This window comes from Temnothorax nylanderi, unplaced genomic scaffold (genome assembly GCF_030848795.1).
Source record: "Temnothorax nylanderi isolate EJ_2023f unplaced genomic scaffold, tnyl_v1.0 TNYL_tig0289_pilon, whole genome shotgun sequence".
Taxonomy (NCBI): Eukaryota; Metazoa; Arthropoda; class Insecta; order Hymenoptera; family Formicidae; genus Temnothorax; species Temnothorax nylanderi.
In genome coordinates this window covers 20,397-47,920 of record NW_027249351.1, presented here as the reverse complement: position 1 = coordinate 47,920, position 27,524 = coordinate 20,397, and the positions used below count along the sequence as shown (strand labels likewise).

The 27,524-nt window shown below is 51.8% G+C and overlaps 3 protein-coding genes across 4 annotated transcripts; 2 read left to right on the top strand and 1 right to left on the bottom strand.

Annotated features, from left to right (window-relative positions):
• Positions 1 to 6,902: 6,902 nt before the first annotated feature.
• LOC139780646 (uncharacterized) lies at positions 6,903 to 10,247 on the bottom strand. Of its 2 annotated transcripts, none has more exons than XR_011720302.1 (6): positions 9,979 to 10,247; positions 9,680 to 9,891; positions 9,032 to 9,607; positions 8,595 to 8,819; positions 7,187 to 7,609; positions 6,903 to 7,113 (listed from the first exon to the last, which is right to left on the bottom strand). XR_011720302.1 is itself a non-coding variant. In XM_071719368.1 (6 exons), the coding sequence occupies exons 1-3, from the start codon at positions 10,039 to 10,041 to the stop codon at positions 9,148 to 9,150; spliced, it is 399 nt and encodes a 132-aa protein (XP_071575469.1). In that variant the 5' UTR covers positions 10,042 to 10,247; the 3' UTR covers positions 6,903 to 7,113; positions 7,187 to 7,609; positions 8,595 to 8,819; positions 9,032 to 9,147. The 2 variants fall into 2 exon arrangements, 1 of the variants encoding a protein (XP_071575469.1); XM_071719368.1 differs by having other exon boundaries at positions 9,032 to 9,163; positions 9,572 to 9,891.
• A 3,878-nt stretch (positions 10,248 to 14,125) lies between these two features.
• On the top strand, positions 14,126 to 16,021 carry LOC139780631 (uncharacterized). The gene has a single exon (XM_071719353.1). The coding sequence runs from the start codon at positions 14,126 to 14,128 to the stop codon at positions 16,019 to 16,021; it is 1,896 nt and encodes a 631-aa protein (XP_071575454.1).
• Positions 16,022 to 24,078: 8,057 nt separating this feature from the next.
• Positions 24,079 to 27,232, top strand: LOC139780647 (uncharacterized). Its single transcript, XM_071719369.1, has 4 exons — positions 24,079 to 24,912; positions 24,994 to 25,272; positions 25,579 to 26,200; positions 26,415 to 27,232. The coding sequence occupies exons 1-4, from the start codon at positions 24,079 to 24,081 to the stop codon at positions 27,230 to 27,232; spliced, it is 2,553 nt and encodes an 850-aa protein (XP_071575470.1).
• Positions 27,233 to 27,524: the final 292 nt, after the last annotated feature.

Genomic DNA, 27,524 nt, shown 5'->3' with positions numbered 1-27,524 from the left:
CGGTGCCGACCGCAACCGAAGACCGCCGAACGCGATCGCGGCGTCGGGACGCCGTATTTTCCGACCGTTTCGCCGCACCATCCCGGCGCTCGCGATCGCCGTCGCTACCCCCGCCACGGCGGAACGCCGCCGCGCCGGGTATAAAAGACGAGCGTTTTTAACGCTAAATGCGATTTCCTGATCACCGCTCCGACCGACCGCACCGATCCTGAATTCCCGCATCTTTCTAGCAAGTCAGAACGAGGGTAGAGCGCCTCCGGCATTCTCTGTCTTCACCGAGCGATTCTCGAGAGACGACAAGCTTTCTTCCACACCGCGCCCGCACGTCAGAACGAGGGTAGAGCGCCTCCGGCATTCTCTGTCTTCGCCGAGTGATTCTCGATCGACGGCCGGCTTTCTTCCACCGCACCCCCGCGAGTCAGAACGAAGGTAGAGCGCCCCCGGCATTCTCTGTCTTCGCCGAGCGATTCTCGTCAGGCGACCGGCGCTCCTACACCCCGCGCCCGCTAGTCAGGACGAAGGTAGAGAGCCTCTGGCATACTCTATCTTCCCCGAGCGCTTCTCGGTACCCGACCGGCGTCCTTGCGCACGAAGTATCCGAACGGGGGCAGAGCGCTTCTCTGCCTCCACCGAGCGCTTCTCACCGGATACGCCTGCCACCGAACGCACCGAATTGCAGCGATCTCGCCGCCGTACCCGCGCCCGTGCGCCCTGCGCCTTACCTCGCGCCACCCGTCACACGCCGATCGCCCGTCACGATCACCACCCACGTGCACTCCCGCGCGCACCGCGTGCGCCCCGACTCTGCGTCCTGCGCTCACCGCGCCGTTGTGCATACCGCGACTGTTACACTGTGCGCTCAATCCGCTGTAAATATCGCGACCGTCCATTATATAATAAATTCTGTCACGTTAGTTGTTAACCACGATACACTTCATTTTGCCGAACCTCACCGCGCGTCCGTTCCTCCGCACCTCCTTCGAACCCAGCCCAGCCGCGAGCCAGATCCGCGTTTCGAACGAAGGTTGTTTTAAAGTATTCAGCGAAGGAAAGTAGACGTAGGGCTACGTCAACTGTCACTATTATTTAGCGAAAGACATTTGACGTAGCCCTACGTCTACTTTCCTTCGCTGAATACTTTAACATGAAATAGTGACAGTTGACGTAGTTCTACGTTGTTTGCGGCACAGTTGTTACTGTGCCCGTTTATTTTTTAAAATTTAGCTTTGTTTTCTAAAAAAATTTTAGTACTGGTTTCATAAAAATAGGTTAAAGAGGATACCGATTTATGCTTAAATAAAGTATAAGTTATACATGTATTCTTATATATCATCATTAAAAAAAGGTTGGTATTGAATTTGCCGAAGATCGTTGAAGGGGTAACCGATTTACTTTGGCGAGAATCGGGGAAGGGGTTACCGATTTCTGCAAGAAATTTATACTTAACACTAATGACAACTTATTTATTACTCTACGATTATTATTTTCGAAAATATAACAAAAAACTACACAACCGGTTAAAAAAAAATCGGTATCGAAAATTAACCCGTATTAACCCGTATCAAAAAATTAACCCATAAGTTGTCATTCGATAGCTTATATAGTCTCATTTTCTCTCTAAAGTCTATAAAGTCTCCAAAAGGGGTTACCGATTTCTATCTTTTTTAGATAAAAATCGATAACCCCTTCATTATTAACAATTTTACTAAAATTGGCATCGAAAACTAAAAATACGCAACCGGTTTAAAAAAATCGGTATCAAAAAATTAACCCCACCACCGCCATTCCCGGAAAATTCTACCCCTGTTTCATATATAATTCTTTAAAATTCAGTCTATTAACAAATGAGTAATTCGCGGAAAACGTTGCAAGAAAAAAATCGGTAACCCCTTTTGGAGACTTTATAGACTTTAGAGAGAAAATGAGACTATATAAGCTATCAAATGACAACTTATTTATTACTCTACGATTATTATTTTCAAAAATATAACAAAAAAATCGGTATAAAAAAATTAACCCCACCACCGCCATTCCCGGAAAATTTTACCCCTGTTTCATATATAATTCTTTAAAATTCGGTCTATTAACAAATTAGTAGTTCGCGGAAAACGTTGCAAAAAAACATTGCAAGAAAAAAAACTACGCAACCGGTTTAAAAAAAATCGGTATCGAAAAATTAACCCCACCACCGCCATTCCCGGAAAATTCTACCCCTGTTTCATATATAATTCTTTAAATTTCGGTCTATTAACAAATGAGTAGTTCGCGGAAAACGTTGCAAGAAAACGTTGCAAGAAAACGTTGCAAGAATAACCCCACCACCGCCATTCCCGGAAAATTCCACCCCTGTTTCATATATAATTCTTTAAAATTCGGTCTATTAACAAATGAGTGGTTCGCGGAAAACGTTGCAAGAAAACGTTGCAAGAAAACGTTGCAAGAAAACGTTGCAGTCGTGCACCCGAAGTTACCTCCCCCCTCCGGGAAAGACGTAGTTCTACGTCAAAATACATATATGTTTGTAAACTTTGTATTATTTAAGTATTTCCTTGTTGGATTTAAAAATTATTAGTTTTATAAAATTGTTATCATATCCACTAAAAAATACATATGTAAACTTTGTATTTAAATATCTTGTATTCCCTTGTTAAATTTAAATAAAAATTTTTAATTTTATAAAATTGTTATCATAGATTCTTTTTCTAATTGACACAATGTAAAGATTTTTCAAAGTAGTACAACAATTATTTTTTGAGGCAATATATATGTTCTCTCTTTGTAATTGGCGCTGTAATTTAAAGAAAGAGATATCATTTTTTTTTTGTAATAATAGATTACTTGATTACGTACTACTTCCTACTTAGGTTTTTTTTACGAGTGTTTGAGATTGCGCTACTCTGCCGGAAATCGCGTTTGATAGCAGCATATATTGAGACTTTTGCATGTCGGGGTTCGCTCGTCTTTAAAGAAATCGCTATAATTATTAGCAGATTATGGCATGGATTTTCTCTCAGTCGCATTCTGGAATATTCGCTGACATTCGCTCGGCAATAACAAAGTCACGCTACCGCGCCAACAAGGGAGAAAGTTCATGCCATAAACACCGCTGCCGAAAACAAGCAACGAGCACTTCTACTCGGCACGTGAAAACGGTGACGTCAACGCGATGACGTAGGCCGCCGAGGGCCAATCACCCGCCCGAAATCATCGGTGATCTGCTTGGAGGGAGCATCACCGCGGAGGTGATAAAAGACCGCCGCAGCGCCGCGGAAACGATTTCGCTCGCAGATCACCGCTCGCACCCCGCTGTTCTATACCGCTTTGCTATCGCACTCGCTTAACTGCTTTTTCGCCTACGACCGCTTTTGAAAACCGCTTAACGCCGCCTGTCGCGTTGCAACACGCATTCGCTTGCTTGATAGCTTCCGCCGCCGTTGCCGTGCTAAACTCTGTGCGCGCTCACGGCTTCCTTTCTCTACAAGAAAACGAACTCTGTACATATATACTTGTAAATACACACTTTATTTTTCGGTTACTTGCTGTGTCGTTATTTGTGGTCGTCTTCTACCTCGCGCTATCTCGCGCTACCGCGTGCTCTCGAACAACGAGGTACAAAGATATTACGTCTACCACTTGTTACTTAGGTTTTTTTTAGGTATAATACTACCACTTTGTTTTTTTTTTAGGTAACAACATATACACTACTATACGTGTACTTAGCGCCTTTCTTTACCTTTCTTTTAAGATATATATTGTCACGTCTTTTTCACTCCCGGTCGTACCCGGGGCGTGCGACGGATCAAAAGGGGTCCGGGGAGAGAAGGGTGATGGGCCTCTCCGACGAATCCTCGCACGGCTCGGTAATCCGACGCGAAACTTTAAGATTGGGCGCCAGACGCGTAGACACGCGTCCACGAAATACTCCAAAACCGCGAAAAATCCGGAAACACCAAAACGCAAGAGATCCGGCGTGCGAGAGAGCGGCCAGCTCGACTACTGAGTGTGGGCGGGGTTGATAAAGGGCAGCGCAACATTCGGCGGGGTGACGCGTAAATCATACTCACAGAGTTAATGGAATTAGAGAACAAAGTTTATTGTAAAGAGTCGTGTTATTAATGAACAGAAGAAGAATGCAATTATGAAGGTCAGACATTAATGGTGTAATTAATAAGCAAAAGAAAGATGAGAATATCAAACTCAGACATTGGATAAATTTTTCCGACTGTAAAGGAACGCAATTAGATAACGTAGCATGAAAGATTTTAGTCGCGAGCTTGGATGAAATACAGTAAAATAATACGTTAATTCGCAGCAGATGCGCGGAATGCGCCGTTATCAAGAAAATTAAACTTACAACTAACATAGAATATCGGCAAAGCAACACAGCCGAATATGAAATGACCGGAATAAACGCGAAATAATAGCATCAATAACACGAAATATCGCGAAGTAGTGGTGGATCACGCTCCGATCGCGTGAACGTCCGTCCCGTATCACGCGCCGCGCGCGTGTCCTTTCGCGCTCCCCTGCGCCCGCCGGCCGGCGAGTCTCGCCGCGGTCCGCTCGCGTCGATCGATATCCTGGCTCGATTCCTCTCGGTCGATTCCGCATTTTACGATCCGCTGCATCTCCTCAGGAACTCCAGTCTCAGCTCGATGAGGCGCCACGTATCAATACAAAATAACAAAAAAAAGGATCAAAATACGGAAACGCAATTATAATTATGCCCCTGGAGATCTCTCGCTCTGACTCTGTGAACGGTCCTCGGGCGCGAAACGAATAATTATCGAAAACCCGCGCCTTGTGACGGCGGCGGGGCGCTGCCACGATGCAGCGAAACTGCAACGTCACAATATATACACAGAAACTGACACGAACACCTTGTTACGGTTTTATGCCCCCTTTTCATATGATTTATTAAATATTTATTTTACATTAATTATTTGAACTAATGATTTAGAAAAAATATTTATTTAATGTTTATTTAACGTTTATTTAATATTTACGTAACGTTAATTATTCCTTTGCAGTAATGATTTGAAGAAACATTTATTAAACATTTATTAAACATTAATTTAATATTTATTTTACGTTAATTACAAGTGTTAAATAATGATTTAAAAAACATTTATTTAACATTTATTTAATATTAATTTAATATTTATTTTACATTAATAATTTATTAGAAAAAATGATTTAAAAAACATTTATTTAACATTTATTTAGACTTAATCTATCTGTGATTAGCGCAAAATCGGATCCGGTATTAATTTTAACATTTTTTAAATTATATCAAGTTTGCTCTTATTGTGTATTTATTATTGTCATCTACACAGGGTGTTCCGAAGTTCGAGGGTAATAAGATTGCAGCATAAAAGTTCGTAAAAAATTAAATAATAAAAGTGCATGCCATTTTTTTTTCATAAAGTATAGTTTTTTAAATATAAAAGGTTTAAGTTATAACCATAGACTTATATAGATAGACCGGCCCCTGCCGTAAGAGCACGCGTAAGAAGATAGACGGTGCAGACATAGCCCGTGGATAACTCCTCTCTCTTTCTTCTGATCGCTTGGTGGGGATAGAAGTCTAGACTAGTGGGGACTAGTAGGGAATAGGGATGGGTAAAACGCACACATCGCTCGTCAGTAGATGAAAGGCAGTTGGAGGGGAAGGTGCATTGACGTGCAAACATAAATTCAGCTGATGCGACAATTCAAGTAAGAGAAAATAATGGCAAAAACATGCTGTATCTGTATGAAAGACCTTGGTATGGCGGAAGATGCGACTTTTCATCGGTAAATATTCAATGTATATTATGGCTGCGGTCAACTTGACGCTACAAATGCTTCGAAGCATTCCTCTTCTCCTTTCTTTCAACGAAGAAAGAAGAAGAAGAAGAACGCTTCAAAGTATTTGTAGCGTCAAGTTGACCGTAGCCTATATTACATTATAGAATAAAGTTAACAAAAAAAAGAACTGTTTTTCATACGTCTCCTCCGTGAGATTTGCAAGTAAAAATATTTATTCAAAACATTTTCTGCACATGCAAAAAAATATTTCGAAATTGTCGTTCTTTATTATATGAAAAGAGTAGTAAAATGTCAAAATGTCTTAAAATATTTAAAGGTTATAATAACGATGAACCTTGTTATGTGAAAAAAAATTGTAAACTTATTTAGAACAATATTATAGATTCTGCTTTACGTAAAATTAAATGTACTGTACTGTGTCTAAAAATGCCTTTTCCAACATATGCATGCGTTAGATTGGATTGTACGCGTAAATATTGCATTGTGTGTTAGTTGTTATATATTGAAAGCAATCGGAATACACTTACTAAATATAATTTAAGTAATTATATGGTAATCATTAAATAAAAAAGCAATTTGCACGTTTCTGAACATGTTTTATTCATATTAACTTTTTTTCATAAACATATCTTGTATGTATAAACATATAAACATACTTTTTATATAAAAAAATATTTTATATAAAGTTAATATAAATAAAACATGTTCAGAAACGTGCAAATTGCTTTTTTATTTAATGATTACTGTTGCGGAACCACGTGTACACTCGTAATCAGCGCGATAACAGGTAGCGGCACCTGAACTTTCGCGCACAAGTCGACGAGCGGCGCGCGTGTGCGGCGCCGCTCTCCTCCTATCGCGGCTGCGCATTTTGACTCAGCGAACCAATTGACGCAATGCTCACGTTCGTTACATTTAACAGCTTAAATTTCAAGATGGTTCGCAGAGACAAAGGGCGCGTACCCCCTCTGAGCGCCAGAAACTTCTGGAAACGGGCGACTATAAAAGAGTGACGAAAACGCTCGCGCGGGCCTTTCGCAATTCACGGTTCGTCGCGGCAGCCCGTGCCACTCGTTCACGCTCAACTGCAATTTCCGTGTGCCAATTTATTGTCAAACTTCTGTAAATAGTGTACATATTAAATGTGAAAAGTGAATCTTGTCTCCAAATCGTCTTGTGATTAATTGAAACGTCGTGCTGCCTGCCTACTCCTTGAACATTTGGTCCTTCGAGCCGGATAGTCACGTTCTGTCCGGCAATTTCTCACTCGTCAAAAGGCCTCTCCTAACGATCGAGGTAACTCTAAAGAGAACAGAAAATGGAACAGTTAATTGCGGCACAACAGGAATTATAAGCGCGCATGACCCACACGTACGACAACTTGAAGAAGACGGGAGCAGCCAAGATCACACGGGCGCTCATTTCCTCATCTCTCAAGGTGCTCGACACCAAGTGGGAGAAGTTCGAACGTAAGCACGAAGTCCTCCTCGGGGACTATGCAAAGGACCTCATTGATCACTCTTACGTGAAGGAGGACCTTTTCGAGCAGGCCGAAAACGTGTACGTATACCAAAGATCGGTGCTGCTCGACGTGGAGAAGACCCTGCCCGGAGCGAAGGACTGCAAACCCGTGCCAGGAGACACCGCTAGTCCCAAGACGACTCTACCGCGCATCTAGCTTCCGAGCTTCAGCGGGAAGTACGAGGATTGGCCTTCATTCTGTGACCTTTTCGTGTCCCTCATCGGCCACGATGGAGCCGTCACCGACGTGGAAAAGCTCCACTACCTGAAGGCGTGTCTGAAAGGAGAAGCGGAGCAGCTGGTCAAAAACATCCCCACCACCGCGGAGAACTTCGGGCGAGCGTGGATGGCACTGCAGGAGTTCTACGAGAACAAGCGGCTGTTGGTGAGATCAATCTACTCCACGTTCACATCATTCGCGAAGATGAAGGGTGAGTCCGCGTCCGACCTGCGCAAATTATACCATCGAGTGACGAGCACGGTTGGGGCGCTCGAGGGGATCGGTAGACCTATTACAAGCTCCGAGGACTTGTTCGTGTTTCTCGCGGTGGAAATGCTCGATGCCCGGTCGCGGCGCGATTGGGAGGACTCGCTGAGCGATACAACCGTTCCCCCGAATTACACGTCGCTTAAACAGTTCCTCGAGCGCCGCCTGGATACCCTGGAGGCCGTCCAGGGCGTCAAGAGTGAGGACAACGCGACGAAGTCCGAGGCCACTTCGCGAACCGCGCGCGTACATCATGCGGGCAATAAAAAAAAATCCAAGAGCTCATGCCCCTCCTGTAACGAGAATCACTTTGTTATGGTGTGCGCGACCTACAAAGCGAAAACTGCTAACGAGCGAAAGCAAGTTGTCGATGCCAATAACTTGTGTTTCAATTGCCTCGGTAAACACCGCGTGGCCGATTGCCCTTCAAAGCGCACCTGCTCCGTTTGCGGCGAAAAACATCACTCCTCGTTGCACGACGCGTACCGAGCGGTCAAGGAAACCTCTCCCGCCACGACGTCACATGCGGCGCAACCCCGGACAACCTCGGGACCGACCATCATCCTCGCGACAGCCCGAGTGCGGATGGTCAACCGGTTCGGCGCGTTCCATTCCGTCCGTGCGTTGGTGGATCAAGGCTCCGAAGCCTCGTTCGCGTCCGAGTCTCTCGCACAGCGTCTCCGTCTGACACGGGTGGCCACGAGGGTCAGAGTTTTCGGCATCGGCGGGCTACAGACCGGCGTCTCGCGCGGGGCCGTGAATGTCGAGATCTTACCTTCCGCGGGGGGTGACAAGATTTCCGTGCAGGCGCTAGTCCTACATCGGTTGACGGCGTATGCGGGGGCGAAGGAGGTCAAGGAGAAAACGTGGGCCCACCTGACAGGCCTGACCTTGGCCGATCCAGAGTATGCCTCCAACGAGCCCATTGAACTGCTACTTGTTGCGGAGGTCTTCTCGGCCATCCTGCTGGAGGGTGTTCGGAGAGGCGGCCCTCGAGAACCTGTGGCGCAGGAAACCTCATTAGGATGGCTCCTTTTGGGCATTGCGGATGCCGCTAATCCGATGGCACGAGCCACCGTCCACCACTGCGCATCCGACGACGAGCTCACTAGAATGGTGAGGCTCTTTTGGGAGCAGGAGGAGCTGCCGCGAGCCGCGGTTCCTCTCACTCCGGACGAGCAGGCGTGCGAGGACTTGTTCGTCACTACTCACTCTCGTTCCTCCGACGGCAGGTACACCGTGCGGTTGCCTCTGAGAAGCCCATTGCCAGATTTCTCGGGGACGCGTCACACTGTCGTTCGCTCACTGTTCCGGATGGAGGCACGATTCTAGCGTGATGGCGACCTGCAACAGCAATACGTGCAATTCATGCGGGATTATGAGTCACTGCAACACATGTCGCCCGTTGACACACACGAGAGTGCTCCCCGTAGGGTATGCTACTTTCCACATCATGGCGTACTCAAGGCAGCGAGCACCACAACAAAACTTTGGGTTGTGTTCAACGGCTCCTCTTCATTGCCCTCGGGAGCGTCGTTGAACGATCATCTACTGGTAGAACCCAATCTACTGCCAGCTCTAGCGGACATCCTACTTTGGTGGCGGTGGCATCTGTTCGTTTTCGTCACCGACATCGTCAAAATGTACCGCCAGATCCTGGTGCATCCGAAGGACCGTGACCTTCAACGGATTGTATGGCGAGACGATCCCTAGCTGACCATCCTCGAATACATCCTAAACACGATCACTTACAGCCAGGCGTGTGCTCCGTTCCTCGCCATCCGCACGCTGAAACAGCTTGCCAAAGATGAAAGAGCTCGGTTCCCGGAAGGCGCAATAACACTAGAAGAAGACACGTACGTCGACGACGTCACCTCGGGGGCCTCCACGCTCACAAAGGCCCTCAAAAGGCGGGATGAGCTCATAGACATCTGCAAGGTGGGCGGCTTTCCGCTGAAGAAGTGGGCTGCAAACGACGCGGCTCTGCTACAGGGCATTCCACCCGAAGACCGGCTCCAGGGTGCCCAGCGACCTTGGCAATTCCAGGAGTCCCAATCCTTACTCGGCGTTCTCTGGAATCCAACAAGAGATGACTTCTCATTCTTCATCAAAGCGAGAGAGACGCCGCTGGCCACCAAGCGAACAGTGTTATCACTTACGGCACAGCTATTCGACCCGCTGGGCTGGCTCGCTCCGGTGGTGATTCGGGCCAAGTTGTTCATCCAGGCGGCATGGATGCAGGGGCTCGATTGGGACACTCCAATGTCTGACGAGGAGGCCGACCGCTGGCGAGACTTTCACCAGGAGTTGCCGATCTTAGAGAACGTGCGCATTCCACGCTGGTTAAAGCACGGGCCGCCCGGGAGCCTGCTTGAGCTACACGGATTCGCGAACGCGTCCGAGCGGGCGTATGCGGCGGTACTTTACCTGCGCGCTGAAACGAAGAACGGCGTGGTCACTACCCTCGTGTGCGCGAAGACGAAGGTTGCGCCGCTGAAGAAAATCTCGTTAGCCAGATTGGAGCTTTGCGCCGCGGATTTCCTAACGAAACTCGCCGAACATACACTTACTGTTTTTCAGCTGACAGCTCCTGCCCACTTGTATTCCGACTCCGAGGTGGTCCTCGCCTGGATTAAGTCTCACCCGGCGCGGTGGAAAACTTTCGTGGCCAACCGCGTAACGAACATCCAGGTCACGCTTCCCTCGGCGCGATGGCACCACGTGGCAAGAAAGGACAATCCCGCTGACTGCGCCTCCCGTGGCCTGGCTCCAAGACAACTGGTGGATCACGAGTTGTGGTGGCGAGGACCTCCATGGCTCACTACCACGGCCGGACCATGGCCGACGTCGGTCAGTCCTACTAACACTGACGACATGCCAGAACAACGCACGATCCATGTGGCGACCGGAACTTCAACGGAACCCGAGCCTGAATTGCTGATGCGCTACTCCTCGCTAGCCAGACTGCTCCGCATTACCGCTTGGTGTCGACGAGCTCTCCGGGCGCGATGCCCGGCTGAGCGGGAGAAGTCACGAGAGAAGACAGGCCGAGATGACTGGACTCTGACGACGGACGAGCTCGACGCCGCACAATTGGCCTGGATCCGCAAGGTTCAAGCTGCAAATTACAAGGCAGAATTAACGAATGGCACCCAACAAAGGCCGCTGAAGCATCGAACTTCCCTGGCGAAACTGCAGCCGTTTGTGACCCACATGGCGTCCTGCGAGTGGGCGGGCGTCTTAAGCATGCCCTGTTGGCCTACGACGAGAGGCACCCGATCATCCTGCCAGTCGCTTCGCAGCTCACCAAGCTGATCATTGATGCCTGTCACAGGATAGTGCTCCATGGCGGCGTGCAACTCACGTTGAGCGCCCTGAGACAAAAATTCTGGATTCCAAAGGGGCGCACCGCAGTAAAGCGTCATATCCATCGCTGTCTTCCGTGCGTACGATGGCGGGCGGCACCACAAAACCAGCTGATGGGGGATCTACCTCGACCACGGGTCACTCCTTCACGCCCGTTCCTACACACCGGAGTGGACTACGCGGGCCCCGTCATGGTAAGGACCTCGAAGGGGCGCGGAAACAAAGCGCTCAAGGCGTTCCTCGTCATCTTCGTGTGCCTGAGCACGAAGGCGGTTCACCTGGATGTCGTCTCCGACTACTCCTCTGAGGGCTTCATCGCGGCGTTCAAGCGCTTTGTCTCCCGACGGGGCCTCTGCCAGGTAATGTACTCCGACTGCGGGACCAATTTTGTAGGCGCTGATTCACAGCTCAGAGCCCTCTTCAAGGCCAGCAGTGTGGAGGCCCGCCGCATTTGCTCCTCAGTGGCCGCAGACCATGTCCAATGGCGCTTCAACCCACCGTCGGCTCCGCACTTTGGCGGAATTTGGGAGGCAGCGGTCAAGTCAGTGAAGCACCACCTGCGAAGGGTGGTGGGAGACTCAACGTTGACCTTTGAGGAGCTATCCACGCTCCTGGCTCAAATCGAGGCATGCTTGAACTCCCGGCCTATTCAAGCATTGTCGGACGACCCTGACGATATCAACGCACTAACTCCTGGCCACTTTCTTGTAGGTTCCGCTGTCGTTGCTGTTCCAGAACCGTCGCTCCTAAAAGCAAAGGACAATTACTTGACTCGTTGGCAATTATTGCAAAAAATGAGAGACCACTTCTGGGACCGGTGGTCAAAGGAATACATCCACACACTTACCCAGCGGCCAAAGTGGTGGAAGCGTAATCAGGAAGTCACCGTCGGGCGCCTGTGCCTCATCCGCAGCGAAGCCACGCCGCCAACTAAATGGCCCTTGGCACGGATCACCAACATCCATCCGGGTGACGATGGGTTGACCCGGGTCGTCACCGTCAAGACCGCCTCGTCGGAGTTCACGCGGCCCGTGACGAAACTCGTCCTCCTACCGTGCCCGGACGACAACCCTCGCGCGTGACGTGCGAATTTCCCGTCTCTCTAGTCCCTTTTTAAACTCAAAAGCTCATTCCAGCGACAATTGGCTAATTAAACTCGGTCGCGTATTGTAACGTCCGCGTGCATTTATCACTTCATTTCTCCGGTGCATACTTACCGTCACCGCGGCGCTAACGTCGGGACAATACTCGACGCACGAACGGGTAACCACCCGCTAAGAGTCGCAAATCGTTCTACACACTTACGCTTAACCATGTCTCGGCTACTGCACTCATATAATTGATTGACCACACTTGTGTTCACATCTCACGATACTTCGCATGAATGACAGCGCCGGTCGTTTCCTCGCAACGCTACGCACGACTTGAGATGACATCTGACTTGACTACGTTCAACTCCGTTAGATTAACGGGGCGGGCGGGATGGTGCGGAACCACGTGTACACTCGTAATCAGCGCGATAACAGGTAGCGGCACCTGAACTTACGCGCACAAGTCGACGAGCGGCGCGCGTGTGCGGCGCCGCTCTCCTCCTATCGCGGCCGCGCATTTTGACTCAGCGAACCAATTGACGCAATGCTTACGTTCGTTACATTTAACAGCTTAAATTTCGAGATGGTTCGCGGAGACAAAGAGCGCGTACCCCCTCTGAGCGCCAGAAACTTCTGGAAACGGGCGACTATAAAAGAGTGACGAAAACGCTCGCGCGGGCCTTTCGCAATTCACGGTTCGTCGCGGCAGCCCGTGCCACTCGTTCACGCTCAACTGCAATTTCCGTGTGCCAATTTATTGTCGAACTTCTGTAAATAGTGTACATATTAAATGTGAAAAGTGAATCTTGTCTCCAAATCGTCTTGTGATTAATTGAAACGTCGTGCCGCCTGCCTACTCCTTGAACAATTACTATGTAATTACTTAAATTATATTTAGTAAGTGTTCGCGATCGAACCTAAAACCGTCGGTCAATTAATACCGCGAATTAAAGTAATCATTAATTTAAATTATCTCTGTCAAATTCTGCCTTCCTAGTTTGCCAGTTGTCTAAATTCAATGTTAAGAATAGATCCGTTCGCGGAAATATCAGTATATTTCCTGGTAAACTAGAAGGGCAGAAAAACAAAGCTCAGTTTTTGCCTATCCCGACTCGCTCCTTTGTCTCGGGGACTCGGTGCGCGAGGCATACATCCGGGACAAAGCGAGCGAGCGGTGTTTCAAAACAGCTGATCAGCTGCCGGCCTCGAGATCAGTGACATTCGTTAAGGGCCGGTCTACAATGGGTGTTGTAAGTCGTAAGTCGTAAGAATTGACCAATCACAGTCCATTATTCTCCTTGCGGTCGAAGAATAATGAACTGTGATTGGCCAATTCTTACTAGGCCCTAAATACGAAATTGTCGGAGTGTCGATAGCTGATTGGCTCGGCTGAATTTTCGGCTCGTTACCGGGAGTCCGGAGGGTTCGCGAAAATTCGACAGTCGTGGGAATAAAACCCCGGACCTCCGCGCGCGAGCCCGCATTCGACCTAAGTATTTCGGCGAACGTACATCTAGAAAATAAAGTCACTCGTATTTCCGTGGCTCGCGGTTTTCGTGTACTTCGGTCGCTTTCGTCGGTCGTAAACTATCTGTCCGTGGCTCGCGGTATAGAGACTGTAAATACTGTAATTATTGTACATAATATAGACGTTTAAGTACAGACTTAAATTTATCGACGATAATCCCGTCTAATCTCTCTCTTCTCGCCTTTACTCCGAGATCTCTATCGCGCTCGCGCACATTTATTGGTCCTTCGAGCCGGATATCGCTATCCGATATCCGTATCGTGAGTGAGTGCGTGTGGGAACGGGTGAGCTTCTCGCATTCGGGTGACCGCTTGACACGAGATGAGCAAAGCTGAGACGGAAGGGCTGCTCCGCGCGCAGAGCGAGCTGTACGGCCGAATATCAAGAGCCTACGAAAACTTAAAAAATGCCGGGCTCGCGAAGATCACCATGGGAATGGTGGAGGCTCGCCTGCAGGCTCTAGAAGCGAACTGGGCTAAGTTTGCCGAGCACCACGAAAGACTGCTCACAATGTCGCCCGAGGTCCTAACCGAGCTCGAGTACAAGAAGCAAGACGTGCCGATGCTGGCGGAGGAGGCTATCTTGAACCAGAAGGCTTCTTTTCTGGATCTCCTACGGTCCATGAAAACGAGGGAAGCCGCGAAGACCGAGACTCCAGAGGCGACCCCACTACCACGGATTCAGCTGCCGCACTTCTCGGGCAGATATGAAAACTGGCCGTCATTCCGCGACCTCTTCCACTCCATCATCGGCCGGGACACGACCACGACGCAAGTAGAGAAGCTGCACTACCTCAAAACTTGTCTAAAAGGTGAGGCTGAATTACTAGTCCGAAATATCGCGACAACGGCCGGAAATTATGATAGTGCGTGGGACATCTTGAGCGCGTACTACGAGAACAAGCGACTGCTGACCCGTGCGTATTTGTCTAACTTCATCGGGCTAACGAAAATGAAGTGTGAATCGGCGGTCGAGCTTCGCAAGATTTTCCACTGCGTCAAGGCGACGGTCAGTTCGTTGGCGGGTATCGGTCTGCCTATAAACCGTAGCGAAGATCTCTTCGTGTATCTAGCAGTCGAACTCCTGGATCCGCGTTCGCGTCGCGAGTGGGAGACGTCGATCAGTGACACGACCGAGCCTTCGACGTACGCGACTCTCGAACAATTCCTCGATCGACGGCTGCATACGCTCGAGTCGATGCAGCCCGCTAAAGTCGACGGCGTCGCCAGCAAGTCCGCGAACGGAGCTGCCAAATCCACGCGAAGTCACCTTTCTCGAAAGCAGGAGGGAAATTCTGACGCCAAGCGCGGCCGTTGCCACTGCTGCCTAAAAGACCATATTCTCATGTTCTGCGAGGACTATAAAAGGAAAACGGCCCAGGAACGGAAGCAGCTTGTCGACGACAAAAACCTGTGCCTGAACTGCCTCGGTTCTCACAAGGTGAGTGAGTGCCCGTCGAAGAAGGGTTCTTCGGCGTGTGGCGCACGCCATCATACTTCCGTCCACGATGCGTGCCGCGAGGTCGAGGTCGCGAAGACAGTTCACGCGGCTCAAAGACTTGCCGTAAAGCCAGGCGCGGTGCTCCTCGCCACCGCTCGCGTTCGCTTAGCCGACCGATTCGGCACGCTACATCGTGCTCGCGCGCTGGTCGACCAAGGTTCGGAGTCGTTCATCGTGACCGAGCGCCTCGCGCAAAAACTAAAATTACCACGTTTTCACGCGTCTGTGTCGATATTCGGCGTTGGCGGGCAGAAAACGGCCGTCGCGAAGGGACGCGTGTCGTTGACGCTGTCACCGCGAACCGACGGCCCCGCGATGTCGGTCTCCGCGCTCGTACTCCCCCGGCTTACAATATATGCTGGCGGTGTCGAGGCCGGCGCTGATGCGTGGCCTCATCTTCGGGGTCTGGAGCTGGCGGACGCCGACTTCAGCGCGTCCGACTCGGTGGATATCCTTCTCGGTGTCGACGTTTATGCGGTAATATTGAAGCAAGGGCTTCGTAAGGGAAGTCGCCGCGAGCCCGTCGCGCAAAACACGACTCTCGGCTGGATCCTGTCCGGCGCTATCGGAGAAAGTGTTTCGAGTCACGTCGCGCAGTCATATCAGTGCCGTGTCGAGGACGATCTGTCGCGGATAGTGAAACGATTTTGGGAGCAGGAGGAGGTCCCATCGGCGGCTGTGCCGCTCTCGAAGGCCGATCCAGAGTGTGAGGATTGATTTCTGCCCAGTGCTCTGAATGTCAACGTGAAGAAATTCAAGCAAGCGCGGGTAAACGGCGGGAGTAACTATGACTCTCTTAATGACTACGTGCACTATCATCACATACGGGCCAACTGTATTCCGTCTAGAGCGAGAGTCTCCCGAGGTCGTGCTGGTTGTCCCGATGTCGAGACGCCGGCTCACTGCGTTCAGCGTTGCTTCAGAACGCACGGAGGGAGAATCCTACGGCATAACGACCTTTGTCGTCGAGTCGGTGGCTTCCTACAGCAGAAGGGATGGCATGTCGATGCGGAGTTAGCCTATTCGACCTCTGCCGGCTTGAGGCGGCCCGACCTGACCATTGTTAAGGGTGATGAGGCAGTGGTCGTAGACGCGCAGGTAGTATCCAGCGAAACTGCGTTAGAGGTGTCGCATGATCGCAAGGTGGAGAAGTACCGATCTTGTGATGATCTGGTGGACCGGGTGGCGGAGCGCACAGGAGTGCCGCGTAATAATGTCCGTTTCACCGCCATTACGATCTCATGGCGAGGTGTCTGGAGCCCTAGGAGCGGGGGTGAGCTGCGTAGTCTGGGCCTAACGCCTGCCCAACTGCGTACGCTTACGACTCGCGTCCTCTGGGGTTCATGGCTTAATTGGAAGCGATTTAACGGTATAACAACCCGTTATATGCCAGGGCGGAACGTAACCGCGATTAGTGGTGCACGTCGGCTTGGCACGTAGAGTTGGGTGCCTCCGCATCAGCGGACGAGTAAGAATGTGAGTGTGCATGATTAGAAGAGTGAGAGCTGCTAGACAGCTCCTTTCAAGCACTTCCAGGGTGTCAGCTGCAACACCGACAGCAAACCACCTTGCAATATCGTTGTAGGTTCAGAATGACTGTGCATTATTGCAGTCGTTTTGCCTTGAACGAAACAAATAGCCAAATGTCTCGTCATCTAATTAGTGACGCGCATGAATGGATTAACGAGATTCCCACTGTCCCTATCTATTAGTGGGAGTAGCCATGACTGTCGGAAAGCACTCGCAGAACGGTGCTCACGTAGCAAAGCGCTTTGACGCCCACGTGCTACAATGAAGACGCTAAGATCAGCGTCAGTAAATGAGGGAGAACTTGGAGAAGTGTTGCTGAGTACTGGGGCGGTACTCGAGGGACCGGATATGGTCGGTTGGCACTCGCCTGTGCCCCGATCATGCCGGTTACTCGTGAAAGCACGGGCCGTCTCTAATCGCGCTCGCATGTCTGTCCGGAGTCCCGAAATGGGTAATCTGGGCTCAGTAGAGCCGGCCGGGTGTGTCCCGACAGATGTTGCGAGTGAGAGGCGGTCTAAGGGCTTCCTGCTCTTCTGCTGTGGTGCACCACCTGCGGCGGGAGAGTAGGGCGTTAACACATCATTTGATGTTTAAATAGACGGTGGGTGACAACCCCCGACACGTTTTTAAAAGCAACACGCTGCGAATATCTTTGGCATCATGGGTCGTCGGTCTCGGGGTGACGCGCCGCGAGCGAACTTAGTTTCTCGTGGTTGTTGCCGTCGGCGAAAGCAACACGCCGCGTGCGTAGTTCGCTTTACCATCATCTAAAGCGACACGCCGCGAGTGTGCATGAGTTGCTGACCACCATCTGAAGAAACACGCCGCGTAAAGCAACACGCCGCTCAAAGCAACACGCCGCGAGTGTGCGTGAAGCAACACGCCGCAGATTCTGGGATTCGCCTATTTCCAAAGCAACACGCCGCGGAATACTTTGTTGCTGAATACCATCCAAAGCAACACGCGGCGTTGATCTTCTGAGACCGACCGTTTCTTTCTTTCTTTCTCTTATTTCCATCTTTTATAAAAGTCATGGTCTACAGGACTGTTGAAGCGCAACACATGTTGAACCGCAGCACTTAGCCTATCACAGTCAAGTCGAACTCTACCTCCAGCGCTGGTTCCCACTGTAAACTACGAACAGGCTTAGGCCTTAGTAGGCCAACGGAGTTAAGGCGATACGCGAGTTCTCCCCGGCTCGCGGGCCCTCGGGCTGCCACTGGTTCTTTCCGTAGGGGACGTCGGGGGGTCATAATACCCTGTCCCCATGGGCAGTTGGGTGTGTGTGCATGTGTGTGTGCGTGGGTTTGTTTGTCGAGTGCTAGAGATGCGGCTGGGTGTCAATGGATATTTCCCGAAGACTAACCAAGTGGGGAGTAGTAGCCCCACAACCGTAGGATGCAGACATGTCAGTACCTGACCTCTGCGGCGTAATATATGGTTAAGTCCATGTGAAACCGCATGTTTAATGTGGAAGAACCGCTGTCCGTGTCTGGGCGGAGCCTATTCGGGAGTTGAAGTTGGCCCTCATGGGCGCATGTGTGGAGGATTAGCTGATCACTATTTCCTCATATCCTGCTAGAGGGAAGATACACTAGCAACGTCTAGCCTGAACTCTGAGTGAACGATGCCTTCGGAGCATACGTGCTCATTTAGTAGGGGTGACGTTAAACCTTTAGCATCAAACAATATAACACTTTTATAGAGTCACGTTTGCATAAATAGGAGTGATCGCCCGACAAGCTGCTTCTCAGCTTTCATGCACTTAACTAGGGCTTTAAACCGGCGGGGATAGATGCCCATAGGCGCTATGGGCTGCCATAATGGCCGAACCGTCGTAATGCTCATGGGAACATATATATGAAAAACGTCAAAACAAACACAAACCCGGACGGAAACAAAGGTGACGGACACAAGGCAAAAACGGAAATTAACAATGTAAACTCGGACATGAACAAGAACGGTAACAAAGATGACGGACAAAGGACTGTAACGAAGACGATGACGGTGGTTCTGACGAAGATCAAACAGAAGGGCCCGGAGAAGCCTGCCTCGCAGGAAGGCTTGAAAAAGTGAACGACTAGGCAGACGTTAGACGACACGAGGACGGATCAGACGGATGAAGAGAGCTCGACCGGTAATCCGTTCGAACGGAGCGGGAAATTAGTTAGGAGCCCACCTAAATCCCGGGCTCCCTTGAGGGATGTTAGAAGTGAGTCGAGCGAGACGGTAGGAGGGGGTACTGCCCGAGGGACTGACCTGCTGCGGGCGGGCTCAGAGCGGCCCCTGTTGGGCAATCGCGAAAGCGGGTCCAGTGCGGGTAGTGAGTCGGAAGATGAGGACGTTTTCGAAGGTAGCGGTGCGATGACTCGAAAGGAAACGGCCGCTGCCATGATGCACAATATACGGCTTAAACTGGATGGCATTCTTGGAGATCCTAATGCCAAGTTTAGCAAGCCGGTGGCGCAGAGGGTAGCGGCACTCTTTAGCAAAACGAGTAAGTTAGTGATGCAGCTTGGCTGTGATAACTCGTTTTTGAGGGGACGTCTGGCGGAGAGGGCGGAGACGAACCGTCCGCCGCCGGCAACATTTGCGGAAATAGCGGGCAGGCAGAAGGAACCTTGTCGCGAGGTTGGCGCGGGGGCTTCTGCTGTGTCGGAAACGGGCAGGGTTAAACCCTGGAATAGGGATAGAGAATTTACCGTGGTTGTGGCCAGTAGCGCCGAAAAAGCAAAGTCGGTAGAAGAAGTTAAAAGGACGCTGCTGGAGGCAATGGACCCGGTTGCGTCTAAAATCAGAATAAAGAACGTGAGAAAGGCTAGGGACGGTAGAGTCGTTGTGCAGGCGCACTCGAAAGCGGACGCCGAAAAGATAGTCGCTAACGAGGCGATCAAGAAAATGGGTCTCACGGCGGCACTTCCGGCGGCCAGGAGACCTCGTATAATTTTGTACGACGTACCCAAGGGGATGGAGGTCGATGGTGTCCGCCAAGCCATAGCTAGGCAGAACCCGGAGCCTGCAGGGCGTAGAGGAGAGAACCTTTCTAGAGAAATGCGTGTTCCGATTTAGATTGGGTAAAGGGGACGAAGAGACGGTGAACTGGGTAATTGAGGTGACACCCAGTATGCGGGAGAGGTTCAAGAAGGCATCGCGGATTTACATAGGCTGGAGAAGCTGTAGGGTCGCAGATTTCACGTCGTTAACCAGATGCTTTAGATGTCTAGACCTAGGTCATGTCGCGAGGTATTGTGGGGCAACGGAGGAGACTTGTTCTCATTGTGGCCTCGGCGGCCATCGACGGGACAAATGCCCGAGTACTGCTGGGCCGAAAATATGCGCGGTCTGTAAAAGACGGGGGCGGCCGGCAAATCACGCGGTTAATGATAGGGGGTGTCCCTCCTATGAGATAGCTAGAAGAAGGTACGCGGACACCATCGATAATGGTTAGGTCGAATACGCAGGGTGTCTCGGGTATGAATGTGGTGCAGTGCAACTGTCAGAGAGCGTATGCGGTTATGTGTGATTTGGGTGAGATGCTGTGCGAACGTCGAGTGAGTGTGGCACTGCTGCAGGAACCATGTGTGAAGAATGGACGAGTAGTTAAACTCCCGCTAAGAATGGATGTGATTGCGACTGAGAGTGAAAGTGTCAAAGCAGCAGTGGTGGTGAATGATCCCAATCTCGAAGTGATGTGTGTAAGGGAGTGCACGGACGAGTATGGCGTGTGCGTGTGGCTGAAGGGAGACTTCGGCGAAATGTATGTGGTGTCTGTGTACTGTCGGTTCGGTGAGGACATCGAGCCGTACCTGGCGTACATGGACAGGGTGCGAATGGCTGCCAGAGGGAAGCGTGTGTTGGTAGGAATGGATGCGAACGCCGTCTCTCCCTTATGGTACAGTAAGGGTAGGGGCGGCAGTAGAGAGAATGAGATGCGTGGCAGAGTGCTTGAGGAATGAATTGTTGCGAATGATATGATTGTGTTAAATGAGCCGAGCGAGAGTTATACGTTTAGCAGACCCAATGGGGAAAGCGACATAGACGTGACTCTCGTGAGCGATGCGTCTGGGGGGGGGGGCAGTTTGAATGGGAAGTTAAGAATGACTAGGGTATCAGCGACCATAACGTGTTGCTGATACGTATAACTTATGGTGAGAGTGTTGAGCGAATGGAAGGTATGCGTAGGTGGGTGTGCAAAGACGTGGACTGGGAAGGATACATGAGCGATTTGGTGGAGTATGCGTCTGAGGATGGTGTGAATGTGATGGATGACAGGGACGCCGATAGTCTGGCGGAACGCGTCACGTCATGGATCCTGAAGGCGAATGATAATAGAATGAAAAGGCGAGTGTGTGGGGCTGCAAGGAAGCTTGTGTGGTAGATGGATGAATTGAAACGCATGAAGAAGGATGTAAGGAAGAGTAGGCGAGCCTACCAGCGAATGCGAGGGAGAGATAGGAATCGAGTGGAAGGACGTTTGAATGTGTACAAGCGTACTCTGAGAGAGTACAAGAGAATGTTATGGAGAGTGAAAGAGGAGAACTGGAGACAGTTCGTGAGTGACAAGGGGAATCAGGATCCGTGGGGCGATGTGTACAAGGTGTGTATGGGGAAGTATGGACGAGATAGGCTGAGTGCTATAAAAGTGGGTGACAGAACAACGAGTACGTGGAGAGAGAGTGCGAGTGTGCTGCTGGATCGCTTCTTCCCGGCCGCGGAGGTGGAAGATGTGCGAATGGCAGAAAGAGAAATGATTGAAAGGTCGTTTGAATGGGATGAAGTGGATGTGGCGGTGAAAGCGATGAAAATGGGTAAGGCACCTGGGTTGGATGGAATAACCGTGGAAATGTTACGTGCGGTCTGGCGTGCAATTCCGGGATGGCTGAAAAGAGTGTATGATGTGTGCTTGAGTACTAACCGCTTCCCTACGGTGTGGAAGAAAGCGAGGGTGATTGTGCTGCTGAAGTCCCCAGAGAAAGTGCGGTCGGACCCCGGGTCGTACAGACCGATCTGCCTGCTGTCTGTGCTTGGGAAAGTGTTTGAGCGACTGATGGTGAATAGGCTTGAGCGACTGATGAGTGGTAGAATGTGTGAGGCACAGCACGGGTTCGTGAAGGGACGTTCGACCGAAAGTGCGTGGAACAGCGTACGTGAGTGTGTGAGTGGGTCCGTGCACAAGTATGTGTTGGAAAATTTCGTGGACTTCCAGGGTGCCTTCGACAACCTGGAATGGCCATGTGTGCTTGAGAGACTGAGTGAGGAAGGATGTGAGGAGATTGGGTTGTGGGAGAGCTTCTTCGATGAGAGATGGGCATGTATGATAGGAACGAATGAGGAAGTGTGGAAGAAGGTTCTGCGGGGTGCACCGCAGGGGTCCATCGGTGGCCCGGCTATCTGGGACCTACAGATGGATAAGCTCCTGTGGGAGCTCCGCAGACGAGGATGCATGGCAACAGCGTATGCTGACGATCTGTTCGTGCCTGTCGAGGGACAGAGCCGAGCAGATCTGGAAAGAATGGGGAACGAGTGGATGAGAATAGTGAGCGAATGGGGTGCGAGTGTCGGAGTGAAAGTTTCAGAGAGCAAAACAGTGATGATGCTCCTGAAAGGTAGTTTGTCTGGAGCGAGACACCCGAGCGTTAGTGTGAATAGGAAGCATGTGAGGTATGTGAAGTGTGTGAGGTATCTGGGTGTATGGGTGAGCGAGCGAATGAGCTTCAAGCCGCACCTGGAGTGTATGAGACAAAAGTGTGTGAGTGTGGTGGGAAGGCTGAGACGAGTGATGAGGAGCGAATGAGGATTGCGAAAGAGAGCTTGGCGTGTTATCTATAAGGGTTTGTTTGCTGCGTGTGTCATGTATGGTGCGAGCGTGTGGTATGAAGCCATGAAGTATGGGTATGCGCGTGAGGCCATAAACAGGTGTCAAAGAGTGGCCATGATCGCCTGTTTGAATGTTTGCAGAACGGACTCCACGGAGGCCATGCAGGTATTGATGGGTGGTCTTCCGTGGGATCTGGAATGTGTGAGAAGAGGCGTGAATGCGAGAATTAAGAATGGTTGGAAACTGGGTGAAAGTGATATAGTGAGTGAAGAAGAAGTAAGTGCAAGAGGTGTGGATGAGAGTTTGGAGCTGATGAGTGCTAGGTTGTATGAAAAATGGCAGAGTAGATGGGACGACAGTGTGAAAGGACGTGTGACATATGGCTTCATACAGAGTGTGAGGTTTGCCGAGGAATGCCTGGGATTTGATCCGAGCTCATGGCTCAAGTATATCCTGACGGGCCACGGCAGTTTGAATGAGTTTCTGTATAAAAGGGGATTGTCTGAGACCGAATGCTGTATGTGTGGTGCAAAGTGCGAGGACTGGAAGCATGTGCTGGTTGAATGTGAAATGTATGAGGATGTCAGGAACCTGAGCGAATGGGGAGTCAGGGTGAGTGAGGATGGCAGAGTGGATGTAAGTAGTGTGTTGGAATGCAAAAAAAGATATGAGAGTCTGAGCAGGTTTGCGGAATGTGTGTTTCAGAGAAAAATGAGTGGGAATGTGTGAGGTGTGCGTGATGAGTGCGGCTAACCAGTGCCGGGTCTGCAGGAGACCCAACTGGGAGTAGTCTCGGCTACGAAGATCCGACCAGTGATCTAGACTGGTACCACGGGGACCGGTGGCCCAGGGAGCTCGCTTCCGCCGGTCGCGGGTAGGACCATCGTGGTGGCAGTGCGTGGTTTACAGCCGCATGCTGGCTAGGATAATCGAGTTGCGTACTTGGGTGTCCGACGGGTGAGCTGCGTCCCAACAGCTCGGGTACCAACCTGCACAGCTGGTAGAGCGTGGATAGTCGCTCGCCCCAACCAGTAGGTTGCTGCCGGATCCTGTAGTCCTGCAGCGTACTGCAGGACTACCATGGTAGTACCGAACTTCGGTCGGTACGCGCTGATTGGGCGTATCCCAATCTCACGCCCATGAGGGCCGTGTGGATTAGGCTCCACGAGCAGGTGCCGCACGTAAAACTCACGACAATTCTGTCCCTATCTACTATCTAGCGAAACCACTGCCAAGGGAACGGGCTTGGAAAAATTAGCGGGGAAAGAAGACCCTGTTGAGCTTGACTCTAGTCTGGCACTGTAAGCACTTCGTGCGCACTCACTCGCGCAAACCCGACGGACGCTACGTCGTGCGCCTCTTCGTCATCGAGCCGATGCCGGATCTCTCCGGTACGCGCCGCGCGGCCGTTCGCGTATTGAAAGCCATGGAAGCGAAGTTCGTGCGGGATGCTTCCTTCCATGCGCTGTATACGGACTTTATGCGTCAGTATGCCGAGCTCGGGCATATGACGCCGGTCGATCCCCCGGCCGACCCGACGAAGATGCCCGTATGTTATGTGCCTCACCACGGAGTGATGAAGGAGACTAGCGCGACGACGAAATTGCGAGTCGTCTTCAATGGCTCTTCTGCGTTGCCGACGGGAGTGACTCTAAATAAGCATCTGCAGACCGGGCCGAATTTGCTGCCGGCTTTGGCGGAGATCTTTCTCCGGTGGCGGCGTCACCGTTTCGTTTTCGCAGCGGACATTGAAAAAATGTACCGGCAGATCGAAGTCCACCCGGAGGACATGGATCTGCAGCGCATAGTCTGGCGCAAGAGTTCTAGCGATGCGTTGCTGGAATTCCTCCTAATCACGCTCACGTACGGGCTCGCTTGTTCTGCGTTCCTGGCGATCCGCACGCTCCATCAGCTGGCCAAAGGCGAGGGAGTTGAGTTCCCGCTAGGCGCTATCGCGCTTTTACTGGAGAGCTACATGGACGACGTATTATCTGGCGCGGACACGATCTCAAAGGCCAAGGAAATCCGTCGTCAACTGGAGCAAATCTGCATGGCGGGCGGCTTCCCGCTTAAAAAATGGTCGCCGAACGAGGCTTCGATACTTGACGAAGTCCCTCCTGAGGATCGCCTTCAACGCGAGCCCCGGTGGTGGCTGCCGGGAGAGAGCCACTTGACCCTCGGGCTGCGCTGGCATCCGCACGATGACCAGTTCTCATACTCGACGCAACTAATCCGACTGGAGACTATTACGAAGCAATCGGTTTTATCTTTAGCCGCTCGACTATTCGATCCGCTGGGGTGGCTCGCCCCTACTACCGTGTAAGCTAAAATCTTATTTCAGTCCACCTGGTTGTTGGGCTTGGATTGGGACACGCCGCTCTCTGATACCGACGTCCGACGATGGCTCGAATTCCAAGCCGAGCTGCCTTTGCTGGAAGCGATCCGAGTGCCTCGATGGCTGAAGAGCGACCAAGTAGGTGTCAAACGCGAAATCCACGGGGTCGCCGACGCCTCGGAAAAGGCGTACGCGGCGGTCGTGTACCTGCGGACCGAGAGCTCGAGCAGAGAGGTAGTCGTAAGCCTCGTGGCGGCGAAAACCAAGGTCGCCCCCTTGAAGCAGGTCAGTCTTGCACGACTGGAACTGAACGCTGCCACCTTACTTGTCCGACTCGTCGATCACACTCGGCGGGTCCTCAAGATCGAAGAGGATCCATCTCACCTGTGGACAGACGCGACCGTAGTACTGGGCTGGATTTGAAGCCACCCGGCCTCCTGGAAAACCTACGTGGCGAACAGAGTGAGCGAGATCCAGCTTACTCTCCCTGAGGCATGTTGGCACCACGTTCCCGGGCGGGAAAACCCCGCCGACTGCGCCTCCCGGGGGCTCTTACCAAGGGAGCTTGTGGACCACTCTCTCTGGTGCCAGGGCCCTGCTTGGCTCCGATCTGAGACCGGTCCGTGGACGGCCCCCTTGGACGACGATATACCGGTTGACCTCCCGGAACGGCGTTCTCACGTACATGCCGCGGCGATCGCGACGGAGGCCCGCGAGGAGCCTGAGATGCTGACTAGGCACTCGTCCCTGACGAGCTTGTTACGGACGACAGCGTGGTGCCGTCGTTGGCTGCGGTGCCTACGGGCGAGGCGGACCGCCTACGAAAATCGGCCCGATACCGCCGCTGGCCGCGTGCTAACTCGCAAGGAGCTCGACTACGCTATCGTAGGCTGGATCAGCTTGGTCCAATCCAGGGAATTCAAGGCGGAAACGGCGGCCCTCAGAAAGAGCGCTCCGCTGCCGGCGCGCAGCTCTATCGCCCCGCTGGGCCCCTTCCTGGACGAGCGAGGTCTCCTCCGAGTCGGTGGTCGGCTGAAGAACGCCATGCTCGCCTATGACGCTAAGCACCCCGTAATCTTGCCGGGAACGTCTCACTTAACGAGGCTTATCGTGGAGGCGTGCCACCGGCGGACGTTGCACGGAGGAGTGCAGATGACCCTCGGAGCTCTTCGTCAGGAGTACTGGGTTCCTCGCGGCCGCACTTTGGTGAAAGGTTGTATTCGGCGTTGCGTGACGTGCTTGCGATGGCGGGCGGCCTCCCCGCAGCCTCTCATGGGAAGCCTCACTGGCCCAAGGGTAACTCCCGCTCGGCCATTTCTGAACACGGGAGTCGACTACGCCGGACCAGTGTGGCTGAGGACCTCCAAAGGACGAAGCCAATGGGCCTCTAAAGCATTTATTGTCTTGTTTGTCTGTCTATGTTCCAGAGCTGTACACCTTGACGTGGCTTCGGACTACACCGCCGACGCCTTCCTGGCTGCGCTGCGCCGATTCGTTTCTCGCCGAGGCCTGTGCCAAACGCTGTACAGCGACTGCGGCACTAATTTTGTCGGTGCCGACGCACAATTGCGCGATCTGTTCTCTGCAGGCAGCCAGGAGGGCCGACGCATCGCCGAGCGCGTCGCCGAGGAGAGGATCTCATGGCGCTTTAATCCCCCCGCGGCGCTCTAACTTTGGCGGTATCTGGGAGGCGGCCGTCAAGTCGACCAAGCATCACCTGCGGCGAGTGATTGGCGAAGCGACGCTCACCTACGAGAAGATGGCCACGCTGCTGTCTGAGGTCGAGGCGTGCCTGAATTCCCGTCCGCTGCAGGCCTTGACGGACGATCCGGAGGACCTCTGTTTACTCACTCCTGGCCACTTCCTCATAGGCTCGGCTCTCAGCGCCGTGCCGGAGCCGTCGCTGACGGAGGAAAAGACGGCTCGCTTGTCCCGTTGGCAACAGGTCCAGCAGATGCGGGACCACTTCTGGGCGCGGTGGTCCCAGGAATATCTGCAGACGCTGGCTCACCGCCCGAGTTGGCTCAAGGCCGATGTGGAGGTGCGGGCGGGCCGCTTGTGCCTCTTGAGGAGCGAGACGACGCCCCCGACCAAATGGCCCCTCGCTCGGATCGAGGAGCTATTCCCGGGAGACGACGGCCAGATCCGAGTCGTCAAGGTTCGGACGGCGGCATCGACGCTCACGCGGCCCGTGAGCAAGCTCGTCCTCCTCCCGGACTGCGACGCACCGGAGAGCGAGGAATAATCGCGAAATCTTTCTCGATTTGTCGTGGTTGATGTATATCGCGTAGAAGAAATAAAGCCGCGTATATCTCCCGCGTACAACCGTCAGCGATTTTTTTGTCGCGTTGAAAGCCTAGCTTCAAGCGAAACATTTCCTGTTCTGCGAATTCGTAGCTCGCCGCTGCGGTAACGCGACGCAAGTTAATCTTTCGCCGACGAGTTGACACCCGCCTTCAAAGCGCGTACGCGTCCGCGAAAATTAATCGTAGGTTGCACTATACGAGGCGGGCGGAATGTATTCCGATTGCTTTCAA